The 15442-nt window shown below is 35.9% G+C and overlaps 1 protein-coding gene across 14 annotated transcripts in view; it reads left to right on the forward strand.

Annotated features, from left to right (window-relative positions):
• Positions 1-15442, forward strand: part of DST (dystonin) — a 438529-nt gene that overhangs the window by 249168 nt on the left and 173919 nt on the right. For all 14 annotated transcript variants that reach the window (XM_081039430.1, XM_081039437.1, XM_081039438.1 and 11 more), the window contains 3 exons: positions 504-670; positions 13690-13802; positions 13898-14004. In XM_081039430.1, coding sequence (XP_080895556.1) covers positions 504-670; positions 13690-13802; positions 13898-14004 — 387 coding nt within the window. The remainder of the gene's footprint in view (positions 1-503; positions 671-13689; positions 13803-13897; positions 14005-15442) is intronic.

A 15442-nucleotide genomic window follows, 5' to 3' on the forward strand; every position in this document is an offset into this window, starting at 1 on the left:
AAATCAGGTGATAAAGGTTTCATGTTGGGATGGGCTAAGCAAGGGCTCATGAGGATATTAAAGTGACTTTAGGCCAAATTGTTATGTAATGTAATTAATTGGAGAAGGCACTATTTTCTTTCTTTGTTCTTTATACAGAATACCTGTTGGATTAAATTCTTCCATGCAGGTGGTAATGTAGATTAATTTGTAGGTTTTCCTTTGGATCCATTTGAACTTGGAAAAACATTTGCTTAAGTTGTTTTAACAGATGAGACTTTTTAATGCTGCGACATTGAGTATAATAAAAAAAAAAAAAACAAGCTTGGGTTTAATCCGACTTTTTCAATCTATTAACCTCTTGGAAACTCACTTTCCTTAGATGTAAAATGGGGAAAATATACCTAGTTTCCCCATGAGGATTAAGTAAAATAGGATTTGTAAAGTGCTTGGCACATAGTAGGTTCTTAATCTGAGTTAACTTCCTTCCTTCCTAACGGTTTAACACTTTCCATCATGTTTAGATGTCTGATATCCATGTTACTGGAGAGTCAGAGGATATGTCTGCGAAAGAGAGATTGCTACTTTGGACACAGCAGGCAACAGAGGGCTATGCTGGAATACGGTGTGAAAATTTCACCACGTGCTGGAGAGATGGAAAACTATTTAATGCCATCATTCATAAATACAGGTATGGAATTGGTGGGTTTTTTTCCTTAGACAAATATGAGAAGTGTTTCATTTCCAAATTTTAGCATAGCCTTTTGTTATCATAGAAGCATGGCAGAAAATGAGAAAACATAGACAAGTAAAAGTAAAATCACCACATTCCCCCCACGCAGATTGCTACAGAGGCAAGGCACACATAGCGATAATGCATCTTTGGATGGTACCAGTCATTTAGCAGATAGTAAGCTCTGATATGTAGAATCTACAGGTAGGAGACCAAGTTTGTTTAAATAAAGAATTGGTAAGTAGTAAGATAAGGATTTAGTTCAGACTTAAAGCTCACAAGTTTCTGCATCATAGTCCCCCAGTCTAGTTAGTTAACTCTGGTGAGCAGCTGGGTTTCACAGAGGCCAATTTTGGGATGGTAAAGAGTTTTCCAGGGAGAATTATTAATAGGTAAATCCAAGTGAACACTTCCATAGCATTTACTGAGTGCCAGGCACTATTCTAAGCCATTTACGTCTCTTAATTCATTGAATCCTCACCAAGTCCCTAACTGCCACCCCCAGTTAATGACAGAAACTGAGACACAGAATAAATACTTGCTTTAAATCCCACAACCAGCAGGTGGACAACTTGGGATTCAAACTCAGGCAATCTGGCTCTTGAATCCATGCTCTCATTGACTTCTGAGAAGCAGAATCTCCAGAAAATGTGTACTGAAAACTATGTATTTCTTGATCTCAGTTATTTTTCTTGGTTTTTCAAAGATTATATCAATGTTGTTGAAGAACTGAATTTCTTGCTAAATAAACTGACAAGCTTGTTTGATTAACTATTAACTATATAGAATAGTTACTATTTGGATAACATTCTATATGTGAGGCATTCTATATGTAAGTACTTTCCATATATGATTATTATTATTATTATTATTATTCAACTATTATTATCATTATTATTATTCAACTCTTCCATTTGTCTCATAGAGCAGGAACTGTTATTATCCTACTTTTACAGACGAGAAACCTCAAGTTTGGTGAGGTCACACTGCTAATAAGCTACAGAGCTAAGATTTAAACCTTGGTCTGTTTGACTTGAAATTCTATTTTCCCCTCCCCTCTCTTTTTCACTCTCCTTTTCTCTCCCCTTCTTCTCTCCCCCTTTTATTTTAGAAGTTTTAACATCTCTAAAACTGTAATGACTCTCCTATGTATCCACACCCCAAAGCCCCCTTTAAACACTATAATAGTCTTCTTCCTTAATGGAACAACATTTCAATAGAGGGAGGTATAGGTTGCTGAATTGCTAAGAAAAACCAGGATCAACTTGCCAACACTTGTCCAAAATAAAGTCCCAGATCTCCTTGAGTGACACAATGCCAGGAGGGTTTAGTGGTTACAGACACTGTGATTATCACACGGCACTTCCCATGTGACTTAAAACACAAGGCCATCAGAAGGCTGTGTAGCTGGATGCATTCTATGCCTGGGATGATAAGATCTTCTGGGTCTTTGACTAAAAATATTTGGACTGACATACTTAAAGGATTTATATCATGATGCATCTTTGAGGGTGTGTTCTGCTCTCTTCTTTGAAGTTTTTTTCTGAAAAAGAAAAACATTTAGGAACCAGCTGTCTTCTAAAATAATTGACTTTTAAATACAATGGTCTCCAGGCAATTGTCTCTACAATATTTGTGAGGGATTATAAGTCCCAATTGGTATACGCATGTTATGCATTTTCCTCTTAAGTACTTAAATACGTCTATGTATATGTCAAAGATCCTAAAATTTTCTAGGAAAGTTTAATGTTATAGAGCTTATATTGCTTTAGGAGAGAATTGGGATTGCTTGAATGTTGTTTGTTTTGAACTTTTATTTTGGCAGAGTAATCATTTTAGAAAGTTGTTGAGCTTTCACTTTGAATTTTGATTTCCTGATTTGCTTTGTTTTCCTTTGATAGAATTCATGGTAAAAATACTGAATATCCAGTGTAAATGCTTATAAGATTTCTTTGTTGCTGAAGTTTTGTTAAGTTATCCTGTGCCTCATAATATATTACTGTGGTTTTTTCATTAGAAGAAACTTTTCATCTGTAGAACTATATTTTTACTTAAAGTCCTCAGGCCTTTCTTTTTACTTAAACAATTGAGTACTTGTCTTCTAGAATGTGTAAAATTAAGTGGATGGGGTTGAACTACATATAGTTTTCACTGTGGAATGCCTTGATTTAGTCTATAAAGACAAAAGAAACAGTTGCAAACTATCGAAAAATCACTATAAACATTTTTGGATATGGGTATTCACATTTACATATTGGATATTCTCGTTTAGAGAGTTGTGTCTTATTTAACAGTTGTTTTTACTTGATAATTCCATAAATTTTGTGATATGTTTGGATTTGCTATGGAAACATATTTACTTAATTGGGTTTTTTTCATATTTTTAGATAAATATGAATTTGTTAATATGAATTTTATTTGACCTCTGGCACATGGATTTGGTTTCTAGTCAATTACCTGTCTAACCATATAGAATAATGTGTTGTGTAGAACTTAAGAGAGAGTGAGGCTTTAGAAGGAAAGAACTTCGTGATTAGTGCATTGTATAGAAAAAGGGACGTGATGCCCTTTATGTAGCGTTTGCATGCCGTATGGAAAGGCAAGAAAGAGTTAGAATATGAAAGATTTCTTCTGGAGATTAGACAGAAAACAGATAATATTTGTCATTTAAGAGTAAACTGGTATTATTTGTAAAAAGTGATTTAGTAAGATTTCTGTGTACATAATATGTTCTGAAGATTTAGAAATATTGATTTGAAATGGGAACAGAAGTAATAGCAGCCTTCAGCTATTGTATTAATGTAAATACAGTCAAAAGTTATTGAGTACATTAATTTGGATTTTCTAGCATATTCTTATTGTTCCCACATTGAATATGACTTCTAAAAGTAGAGAATGTTAACCCCAGTAAGTAGTACTTTACTAATAGTTCAGTTATTCTAAAATATTCCATAGAAACCTTAATTTTCCAGTATTTCTGTTTCTTGGAACAACTATTATATGAAATAAAAATGAAGAAAAGTTTATATAATAAGACTCATATAGAGATGTAATGCAATAAAAATGGCCCCTGAAGGTAAAATGAAAGTAACTGTCACATAGTAGATACCTAAGAAATATATGCAGAATTACTATGTATCAGTTTCTTACTAGCTGTTTTTCACATGTGATAGCTTTTAAATGATCACAGTCCTGTGAAATAGATGGGATTATTTCCACTTTATCAATTTATTAAATTAGAAAATTTTAAATTATTAAGCTGAGGCTGTAAAGGTAACTAACATTCTCAACATCACATACCTTTTAAATAGTGGAGGTGATTGCTTTGGATTCTCAAATCCTTGTTTCTTCTGTGTAACTACTTACATGATTTTCTATAGGCAAACTAAATATCAAGAAATGGACCTATTGACCAGAATAACAGTGACAGTGCAACTTTGAAGACTAATGACATTCAGCAAAGATATATGAAAATTCTTTAAAAATTTAAGAAAGGACTGACTAGTACCATATGTAACTGCCAGCAAAGATCTTTGTCCTTTGTAAAAAATTAATGAGGGATGACATTGATTACTTAACTTCAATTAGCTATCTATGAAAATAACATCAGCAGCAACTCAACACGCAGTGAGGAAAATTGTACATAAGAGAATATGAAAACAACGTTAAGTAAGCACAAAATCACAAATGAACTGTTCTGTAGCTTTTGTTTGTCATATTATCCTAAAGAGGATGAAGAGACTGGGTTATGCAGTGAGTAATAAGAAAAAGGAATATGATTTAGTGGAGGAAATTGCAAGGGATAGTTCTATAGGTCCTATTTAAATAGGTCACTGATAAATATATTATGTTCTATTAATTCTGTCTTAGGAAGTTCTGCTCCTAATTCCTTCTAGGAATCTCTTATTTGTTATGTTCAGTTTTCAATGGAACGGGTTTAAATAATAAAAATACCATATGTTTGTACTAGTTTCTGCCTGTTTTGTTTGTATAGTTTAAATTTTCCTTAAACATATTAAAATCTTTTCACTGAAAACCACAACAGGTAAGAAATCTTAGGTAAATAAGTGATTTGCCCCTAGCCTTAGTTTTCATTCAAAAGAATAACAATGAAGACTGGATTTGATTGACTTATATCAAAAGAATGTCACAAAAGCATTTGATGAGTAAGTGGCTTAAAAGCAAGAGAGGATGAAGTAGAATTAGCCAAGCACCAATAGCCACGGGATTGTGGGAGTATCCCCTAAACACTAAGAGATTAATAAGTCACCAGGAGGAAAGGTAGAAGTGAAGGTTTAAAACTCAGTAGTGTGCATTCTTCAGCGGTAGGGGTTACAAGCAGAGGGTTCAGTTGATACTTCTGTGTTCTCACCAACGGCATCACAGTGAAATTGACTTTTTTCTTTCTGAGGGAAATAAAGCTCTGTCCTCCAGCTTGAAGTTCAGCTCCTGACTTGTCTTACTTTATCAGTCTCTCCAAGTGGATATCTGCCCTAGAATATTGATGAAAGCCAAGTTCCAAAACAGCAAAGCCCAGCATCACACAGTGTGAAAACATGTTTGCCTGAGCATGCATGAACATGAGTGTGGCCCACAGGCCAGAGAGAACAGTACAATGTGTGCAATGGGGCCAGGTGAACCTAAGGTGGCGACATGGAAAGATCCTAAGTATGTCAAGACGAAAATGCTAGGGGGCGTATGTGATTTGAAGAGAGATTATTTCTGTTTACTAGTTTCTGCTTGTCCTATTCTTGTTTTTAATTTATCCCATTCATTTAATTAATTCTCCTTTTAAGTTCCCTGGCATTCTTTTCATATGCATGTTTTAAATATATTACCCAAGTAAGACTCTACATTTTTGAAATAGGTTACATTCAGGAGCATGCCATTTAAATATTTCCTAATTAGGTAGCCAGGAATTTTTTCACTTGTTTGCGTGTATAGTTGGGAAGGTAGCAATTATTTTGTTCATTGTTTGCCTTGTGAATTAGAATTTAATGGGACCATCATATTTCATTGTATTCAATGTTTAAAGATGTGGTAATTGGGAAGGTTAATACCATAAGGCTGTGGTCAGAATCTTCTTGTTTAATAATCTGACCTGGAGGCCTGTGATTCAGCCACATGCTTGGATTCAATCACACCTTACACGCTAAACTGGATTGGGCTGGTTTAACACTGGGAGGAGGCCCTGTGCGGCTTGACATGTTCCCATAGGAGGTTGGGTGCTTGATGACTAGATGATTCTCTGCCCTCAGAACTTGATGTGCCTTCAGGCTGCAGAACCCAGAGTTCTGGGCTCTGGTTTGTGTGGCCCGTGTTACGCACAGACACAGAACGCTGGAGGTGGTGAATTTTTAAAAATGTCACAAGTATTTCAGTTCGTGAGGCAAAAGCAAATGTACCTTACCAAATAAACTCAAAACAGTCGAACTCTTGAGAACATCAGTGGTTGACTTCTAACCATTACCACCAATTTTAAATCCTTCGAGAGCTCACATGCATTGCTTGTAATGCATCTGCATCCAAGTGAGGTGTATAAGTTTGTGTTTACATCTGGGGACTGTTTTTCAGTGTAACTGTATTTTTACCTGCAGTTTTGGGGCTATAATTTGGCTCGTAGATATTTAGAAGAAACATCTGTTTATGTTACCTTCTTTCCATGTTCCTGGCCCTCTTGCCCACTTTATAGAAATTCTCTATAATGCTAATCCTTCCACTATTGTATGAAGTAGTTCCATATAGATGTGACGTAAGGCATAGCCGAAATTCTAGTTCCAGTTTTCCAGTCAGAAAATTGAAAAACTGACACAGCCATCATGGGAAGACTGCTTCCCTGGCTGTTCTCACCAGGAAAGCCTTTGTAGCAGTTTCTACAGGAGGCACTCTTTGCCAACAGCCCTACTTTTTCTTGTATCTGTGATTTTTTGTTTAAATAGCAACCAATGGAAAATGTAACACATTAACATTATAAAAGACAAATAGAGTGAACGAGTATGTATTGAAATGTGATTTCTTTCCAGATTTCTGAGGCAATTGCTATTCTTCAAGAAATTTTCTATACATATAGAAATACTTATTTACTGTTTCTTTTTGGGGGAAGGGTCAAGTTTATTGCGGTATAGTTTACCTAAGCACCTAATCTTGAACACAAATATAATTTTTTCTAAAACACAAATGAGAGAATAGTATATATGCTATTTTGCATTATTCTTTTTTCCGTTTAATGTGTTTTAGACATTTTTCCATATCAGCACAAATAGACTTATTCTTTTACATGTTGCATAGTATTCAATTAGATGGATGTAACAATTGATTGATGGATGTTATTTGCTATTAAAAATGTTATATTGGACTTTATATTGTGCAGATGTGTGAATGTGTCTGTAGGAGTAGGTCCTAGAAGTAGAATTACTGGAAGGATATTACATTTAAAATTTGAAGGATATAGACCCTTCTAGAAGTAGAATTACTGGAAAGATATTGCATTTAAAAATTTGAGGATATAAGCCCCTTTTGCACTGTTTGCCCTCCATGATGCCTTAAGAAAGAAACAATTCCTTACTTTACTTGTTAATTGGATTCTAGCAATTTTAATTTTCCCTTTTATTCATAACATTATTTTTCTTTATCTTTCACAGTATGTGCCAGAGATGAAATTGCAGACTTAGGTTTCCCTCTGTGTGGTGTACAAGCTTTTAGTCTTAACGTGTGGGTTAAGACTTTGGGGGCGGAAATGACCAAATAAGTTGGCAAATCTGAGTGATCTAATCATTTAAAAAGCATATATAATAATGAATGTCAGCTATAATTATATATATATATATATATTTATATATATAGTCACAGGATTGGAGTACAGCATAGGGAATAGAGTCAGTGGAATGGTAACAGCTATGTACGATGTCAGAGGGGTAGTAGATTGGGGGAGGGGGGTTATCACTTTGGGAGGGGTATAAATGTCTAACTAGTACATTGTTTTGTACACCTGAAACCAATAAAAAAGAAAGAAAAGAAAACATATCAGCTGTCTCAGGATAACATATGAGAGAGTGCCAATCACAATGCCAGAGATTTAGGAAATGTGTGATGAAGCTCAGTGTCCCTCCCTCCCTAATGGTCCACTAATAATAGGGCATGTGACAGTACAGCTCAAGTGAAAATGGGCTTTAAAGTCTTCCCTTACTTCGAAATCTGACATATTCTTCCTTCATGCTTCCTGTCAGCATTTTCTTCCCTTTCACTTAATATTAAGATTTCTACTACCTTGTAGGGGCAGCTGGATGTGATGATCTCTCTCCTACTTTTCTTTGATAGGTCCATCTGTTCCATTACAGCACTTCTTTTATTCTGACTCATTTGTAGGTTCATATTCTTATGTTATTCTGGGATATGAAGTAGTTTAATTTTTTTTTTCTACCAAGTAAAAAATAAGCCGAGCCATCTCCTTTTTTTTGGTGGGGGGCAGGGAACTTATCCCCTAATCACTAAGGCTTACGTATAATTTGCTCTCATAAGTTCACTAAAATATAGGTAATGAAGAAGTTAACTTCTCTATCAAAATCAATACTGTTTTCCATATTTATTAAAGTCTGTGAGGCTGTTACGGAGTTGATTGTTTGCGAAGTGAAAGTCATACTTTATTAGGTATCTTAATTTCTGAGGTTGTTGGATTCCAATCTTGAAGGACTAATAAATCTTGCTATAAATTACAGTGTTTCTCCCTTGTTGTTAGTAGAGAGTCACTTTGTAGGAAAAAAATTGGAAGAATATTTGAAATAAGCTGGGGCATCTAGATTTGAGAAAAGGTAGAATTACCTTTACAGCTTGTTGCCGCCTTGGAGTTCTTGGCTGTGTTTCTTTCAACAATATGTGTCCAAATATGAGCATAAAGGAATGTCTATACCTAGTTACACAACTGTGGGTGGGTCTCCGGCATGTTCATATTTATTTGCGGGGGGAGAGAGGAGGATCATATTATAGGTCTTTTTTTCCACCCCCCCGGGGTTGAGGTGGGGTGGGGGAGGTGGATGCTTTTAGCACCAATAAGAACAGTAAGAACATGCTAAGCCTGAACATGATTTAATCCAAACAGTCATCTTTGGGAATTTGTTATGGCAACTGCTCTTCCATCAGGATAAGTGAGGCATGTTTAATGCATATGCTTCTTGTGTGATTTATTGAAGAGCAGATGTGAAGTGACATATGTGGCTTCATGCATCTGTGTGTGAGTTGGTGAATTGTGTTCTGGAGTGCAAAGATTGTTCTAAGACTGATTTCTAGGTAAAGGGAGTGGTTTTTTTTGTTTGTTTTTGTTTTTTAAACTTTCATGGTATCCCTTTTCAGTTCCTCGCAAGCTGCTGAGCACATTTCCCAGTAAAGCCTGACCCCCTATGAGCCCAGCTACGAGTGTCTGCTTTGTCTGTGCATGTACCCAAACAATGAGGCACACTGGAGCAAGTCAGACTTCAGGGTAGATGGGTTTTACTATAACTTCATCATTACCAGCGTCAAAGGGTTCGACCAGCAATCTTTTTCTATCCATGTTAACTCACCCTTTCTCTCCCTCACACCACCTTTCCTTCCCTCACTGTTAACCGATAATCTCAATTTGTACTTTTCAGGAAAACTGAAGTCAGCCAATGGAAAGTCTTTCTTCTTTTTACCAAAGATACAAACCTCCCCTTCATCTGTATCCATCCTTGCCATGTTTGCTCCTATTAACAGAGGAATCCACCCTCCATCTTTCCAACGCCTGGCTCCCTCTTTCCATGTTCTGGATCCCATTTCAGCCATTGCCTCAGAAATCTCCTTTCTGATTCTATTAAACTTTTCCCTCCCCACAGATCTCTCTCATTGGATTTTAAACTCACTGGAGCCTCTTTGTTAATAAAACAACGAACAGTAAAAAACCCCTCTCCCTTAGCCCCATGCTTTTTCCCATCTAATGCCTTATATTATTTTTTTCCTTAAAGGCCAGACGTCTCAAAAGAGTTGTCTCTACTTTCCATTTTCATTTCTTTACTCCATACTTATTCCTGAACCCACTCTAATCTGCTTTCTTACCCCATTATCCACCAAAACATTTCTTCTCGGGTCACGAGTGACTTCTGTGTGGCTAAAATCCTGTGGACACTTACTTTTCAGGCCTCATCTTCCTTACTTCTCAGTATTTGACTCTCTTAACCATTCTTTTCTTTTTGAAATATTCTTTTTCTTTAACTTTATGGCTCTATACTCCCCTGGTATTTTCTCCTGTGTCTTGAGCTGCTTCTGCTCTGTTCCTGTTGCAGATTCCACCTCTTACATAAACTCCAATACTGAGTTTTTCAAGGTTGCCTGTTCAGCTTTGTCTTTTTCTCTGTGTTGACTCTCATCCATGCCTATACCCCTTATTACTACAGTGTTTCCGTGAAAATAAGACCTAGCTGGACAATCAGCTCTAATGCATCTTTTGGAGCAAAAATTAATATAAAATCCAGTCTTACTTTAAGACTGGGTCTTATATAATATAATTAATATAATATATATAATATTAAATTATATTATATTATATTATATTGGGTCTTATATAAATTTTTGCTCCAAAAGATGCATTAGAGCTGATGGTCCGGCTAAGTCTTATTTTGGGGGAAACGTGGTATTCATAAAGTGTTTGAGAGGACTGGAAAGTTACTTTGGAGTGTCTGTACCAAAAAAAACAAATCTCTTATGCAGTTTTAATGTTCTGCTAGTTTGGTTAGTGTGATAGTTTGGTTAGTGGTGATATCTTTATATTGCATTTACATACATACCTATATTTACGTATATACATACATGGATATGTGTGTATGTACATATATGTGTGATTGTGTGTGTGTTGCGTGTGTGTATGCATGTGGGTATATATATCTTTTTTTGTCTAGGGAAAATACTCTTTTAAGATATGCATTATATAAAAGATAAGAATTACTTTTATCCAAAATTATTTTGTATTATGGTAACAGCCATTTTGTTTGGTGCCTTTTCATTCTATACTTGGAACAAATTAAGGGCGCTAACCATGCATATCAGTGGTTTGTACTTTTTGGCCTCACTTTAAACTTTATCTTATGACCTTATTTTGGTTTTATACTTCTGATTTAAAATTTATGTTATCTTCTTATATTTTCATTCTTCTGTAAACTGTTTTTAATCATTTATAGAAACAGGGTGGCATATAAATATGTTTTAAAAAATTGCTATCCATGATGATTGAGTCATTCAGAAAAGATTACATTATCATAGAATAATAACACAAATAAGAGTTAGAATGGCCTCTTTTCCATAAAAAGACTAGTATATATCATTTTAGGTGGCAGAAGATACTTTATATGATTTTGAAAGGTTTCCAGAAATCATGGAAATTAGACTAGTTAATACTTAACTATGTAAACTATAACAGGAACATGGTTGCTGCCTCTACATGCTCACAGTATAGTGTAGTCTTTGGTTAATTGAAAATATGATGAGAATGAAATTTCCTGTTAATGTTACACAAAAAGGAGATGTTACAGTGAAATGAAACCCTAAGAATGAAAATAATAATCTTCTTTATGTGGAAAATACCTGAAATTTTTCAGGCTGTATTATCCCAGTGAGACTATGAAAGAAGGAAGGTAGACAGGTCACATAGCACATGCCTCTTTTGGAACTTGCAGACAAAGAGACGAAAAGCAAAATGGAAGGCTGGTAATGACCTAGGGCTTAGGAGACGATTGGAGGAGAGAAAATTTTGAGAACTTTCACACTGTTACTTTTTCATAGTTGTTTTATAATTTTTTCCTTTTTCACTTTTTGCTTAATTTTATTGGTCTACTGCAGTCTCTTAATGGAGGAAAACGATTTCAGTTTTTGTTCCATTAAAGTGTTAAATATCCTGATAAAGAGGTGACTTATACCAACTCATGTATTATACAGCCGCTTTTGTGCTGAAATGACTATGTCATTCAGAAGGAAATATTATGTTTTATTCTCCTACTCAAAAACTTGATTCTTCAATGACTTTATTCATTCTGTCTGGGATTACTCAGTGTTCACTTTCTTTGCTAATGGCAGGGTTCGCATAACAACATGCACTTTCTTGTTGGGAGATTTGGCAAACTCATAAAGACTGGTTTTCATTTCTTTAAAATGTGAGAACTTTATGGAAACAAAACAATTTTTTTGAACTTCAGATATTTGTTTTTGTCTAGGCTGTTATACATACCTGTTCAGTAATCTTGAAGTTGGCAGTTTCTTCAGAATGCTTCTATGTGAATAAAAAATGTTATTTTTAGAGGTATGTCATTTACCTCTATTGTTGTCAGTAGATTTATTTTTCCTATAATAAATGCAGGATCACTTTTTAGTAATCAAATTGGTGGCATGTGAAACACAGGAAAGAATTTCCTAATAATTTCCTGAGAAAAGAGTATGTAAGTAATGGTGGCTACAATTCAAGGTAATGAACCCTTCAAAGAGCTATAAAACTATAACTAGATCTCTTTGGAGATCTGCTTTCTCATCAGATAAAAATAGGAGTACAAATTGCTGTTTATACCTTCTTAAGATTAATGATACATTTTCAAAGAATTGCTCATGTGAACAGTTTTCCAAGTACCGTGTTTCCCCGAAAATAAGACCTAACTGGAAAACAAGCCCCAGCATGATTTTTCAGGATGACATCCCCTGAACATAAACCCTAATGTGTCTTTTGGAGCAAAAATTACTATAAGACCCGGTCTTATTTTCGGGGAAACATGATAATATTGAAAATAATCTGCATTTCATTTGTCGTACACTACCTCTGAGCCCTCCCACTCTTTCCAAATGAATATTTGGAGCAAACTAGAATGTCTGTGGAGGGTATAAAGGGCCTTTCCCTACCAGTTGATAAACAGGTTTGTACTCAGTGATGTGGGGGGTGGGTGCCACTCTTTTTGGAGGCGTTACTGTTTCCAAATTTGTTCCTGAGTTATTTTAATGCTTTACTTTTGAGATGAAAGTTTCCTGACTGGCTTCTGGCCTTAAGTTTCCAACTACCATATTTTGCTACTTTCTATTTAAGGAGTATTTTAGAAATCTGTGTGTGTGTGTGTGTGTGTGTGTGTGTGTGTGTGTGTGTGTGTGTATGTACACAGGCTTGTTTGTGAAGATACAAACCAGTGCTTATTTCAGTTAGTTATTTATGATTCAAATTACTAACTCACCAACCTGTTTACCAAGTTATCTGTAGGTGTTGATTGAATGCCTGCAAAGTATATGTCACTTAATCTCAGCAGAAAGATAAAATACAAATGTGTATTAGTACATGGTTCTTGCTGTCCTGGCGTTGGCCTGTGGGAGAAACAAGGCGTGAGTGCACATTAAACAGTGAATTCATAGGGCAAGGAAGTATATGATTATAGTGCCAAATTGACTGGCACAGAACAGGGAGTATAAGGAGTTCAAGGGACAGAGAAAGAAAAATGAGAGCTGGAAGATTGGTGAGGGCTCCACAGACGAAGTGACGCTTGATTTCTGCTTGTAAAGATGAGTAGGATTTTAGAAGACACCAATGACATGAAAAGGCATCCTGGATGGGGGATGCCATGAGCATGGCATTGAACTGAGTATAAGCTTTTGTGTTTGGCGACAAGCATTGAGAGGGTGCCAGTTGGATGGGAAACACACTGTTGGAGTAGTGAAACCTAAATAGGTTGAGTGGGACAGTTGTTTAAAAAGATTCGGATTATGAGGGATTTGCTGAAAGTTATATACGTTCAGATTTTTATGTTTTCCTCAATACACTCGCCTTTGCCACACAAAAGTTTCTGAGAGGAGTAAGCAATGTTAAATGTTTGGTGAAAATCTCTGTATTTCAACACGAGCTTAGTATTGATATTTGCAGAAGTTGCTATATAAATAGATACACCTGGAAGTGTAATGTTGAGCTGGCACATGAGAAAACATAATTAATACAGTGAATTTTTTCCTAGGCCGGACCTGATAGACATGAATACTGTTGCTGTTCAAAGCAACCTTGCAAATTTAGAGCACGCTTTTTATGTAGCTGAAAAAATTGGTGTTATAAGACTTCTGGATCCCGAAGGTGAGTTGTTGTTTTGAGTGGACGTAGACGGGCATGAAAGTCTGATCAAGAGTGATTTGTCAACATTTTGAAATAATTTATGTTGCTGCTTTTAGATGTTGATGTCTCCTCTCCTGATGAAAAATCAGTAATAACTTATGTGTCATCTCTCTATGATGCATTTCCCAAAGTCCCTGAAGGTGGGGAAGGCATCGGAGCAAATGTGAGTATTGATTTTTCCACGTCAGAAGCTGCTGATTCCATAATGCCCAGTTGACTGAATTCTTTGATAGTGCGTTTTATAGTTCTTAAATATTTTCATAGAATTTGAGTGAATATGGTGTTTAATAAACTGATACTGTATGCATTTTAATGGTATCATTCTACCATTAAAATTAAAATATAACTCAAAAAATTTTGTTCTATATCATAAATAAAGCTATTCAGAGTTACATGTCATTTTAGAAATAATAGCTGTATAGCACTGAATTTTGTACATTTTCATTTTTAACTTGCTGCTATTTTACAACTCCTCTAGCTGATTGTATATGTATAGAATAGCTTACTTTTGAGAGTCATTTCCAAGTTTATGAACTCATATGATTCCATGAGGTAAGCTGGCTCAGTGCTGTTTTTCTGATTTAGTGGTGGGTCCCAGAGGAAGTTTATTTATTTTGCCAAATTGACAGAGCGACTTTGGAAGCAGGGCAAGGTCTCTGACACATAGCTCTGGACCCTATTTGTCACTGTTTGCCAAAGGGTTGTGTAAATCAGTTCAGTCATGCATTTTGTAGTGATCATGCTAATGAGTGCTTATGCATTTCTGGAAGAGACAGGAAACCCTGTACATGTTATGCATTTGGGGATGATCTCCCTTCACCCTAAGCTTCTGTCCTCCTCCTTGCAGATACCATTTTTTAAAATTTCACCTTGACGATTTAGGAGCTCATCTCGGTAAACTTTATTTTCTGTCCTCTTACTTCACCTCTGTAAGCTATTGTTCTAGAGTTATTCCCATTCAGTTCCTCTTGTTCTTTCTCTCAAAGATGTTGTCTACTCTTTTGATCCCTGAGTAACTCACTCCCCGACTTCTCCTCTCCTCTGATTCAATGCAATTCTCCAGTGACTCAGTGTTAAGTGTTGCTTGAGAATGTTTCTTGTGGCCATTCCTCGCTTTATCTTCTCACTACCTCCACCCTATCCCTGACTCATCCCTTCACACTAGAATCAGGATGATAGCTTTCTATGGATTTTCCATCTCCCATTATTTTTCTCTTCCCATCGACTCTGCACACTGTCACCAAATGAGCTTGAAAACTTTCAGTGGCTATATATGGCTTGCAAGATTCCATCCAATCCAGACAGTCTGACATTCAGACTTCTGCATATGTGACTCCTACTTGCCTGTGCTTTTAGCTATGACATCCCAGCACAAACTGTTTGCTAGTAACCATTTCTACTGCAGAGTCCTGACTCACTTGGGACTCCCTTATCTTTTATCCACTTCTCTCTGCCCGCCACCAACAATTACTTACTGGGCGTTGCAAAACTGCTCTGGGACCACCTCTCCCAAGAAGCCTTTAGTGACTGTTTTAGGCTTATCTGATTCTTATCTCAACTCCTAGCATATACTATTTCAGTTATTTCAACACTTTATGAAA

This window comes from Rhinolophus hipposideros, assembly GCF_964194185.1.
Source record: "Rhinolophus hipposideros genome assembly, chromosome: 3".
NCBI lineage: Eukaryota > Metazoa > Chordata > Mammalia > Chiroptera > Rhinolophidae > Rhinolophus > Rhinolophus hipposideros.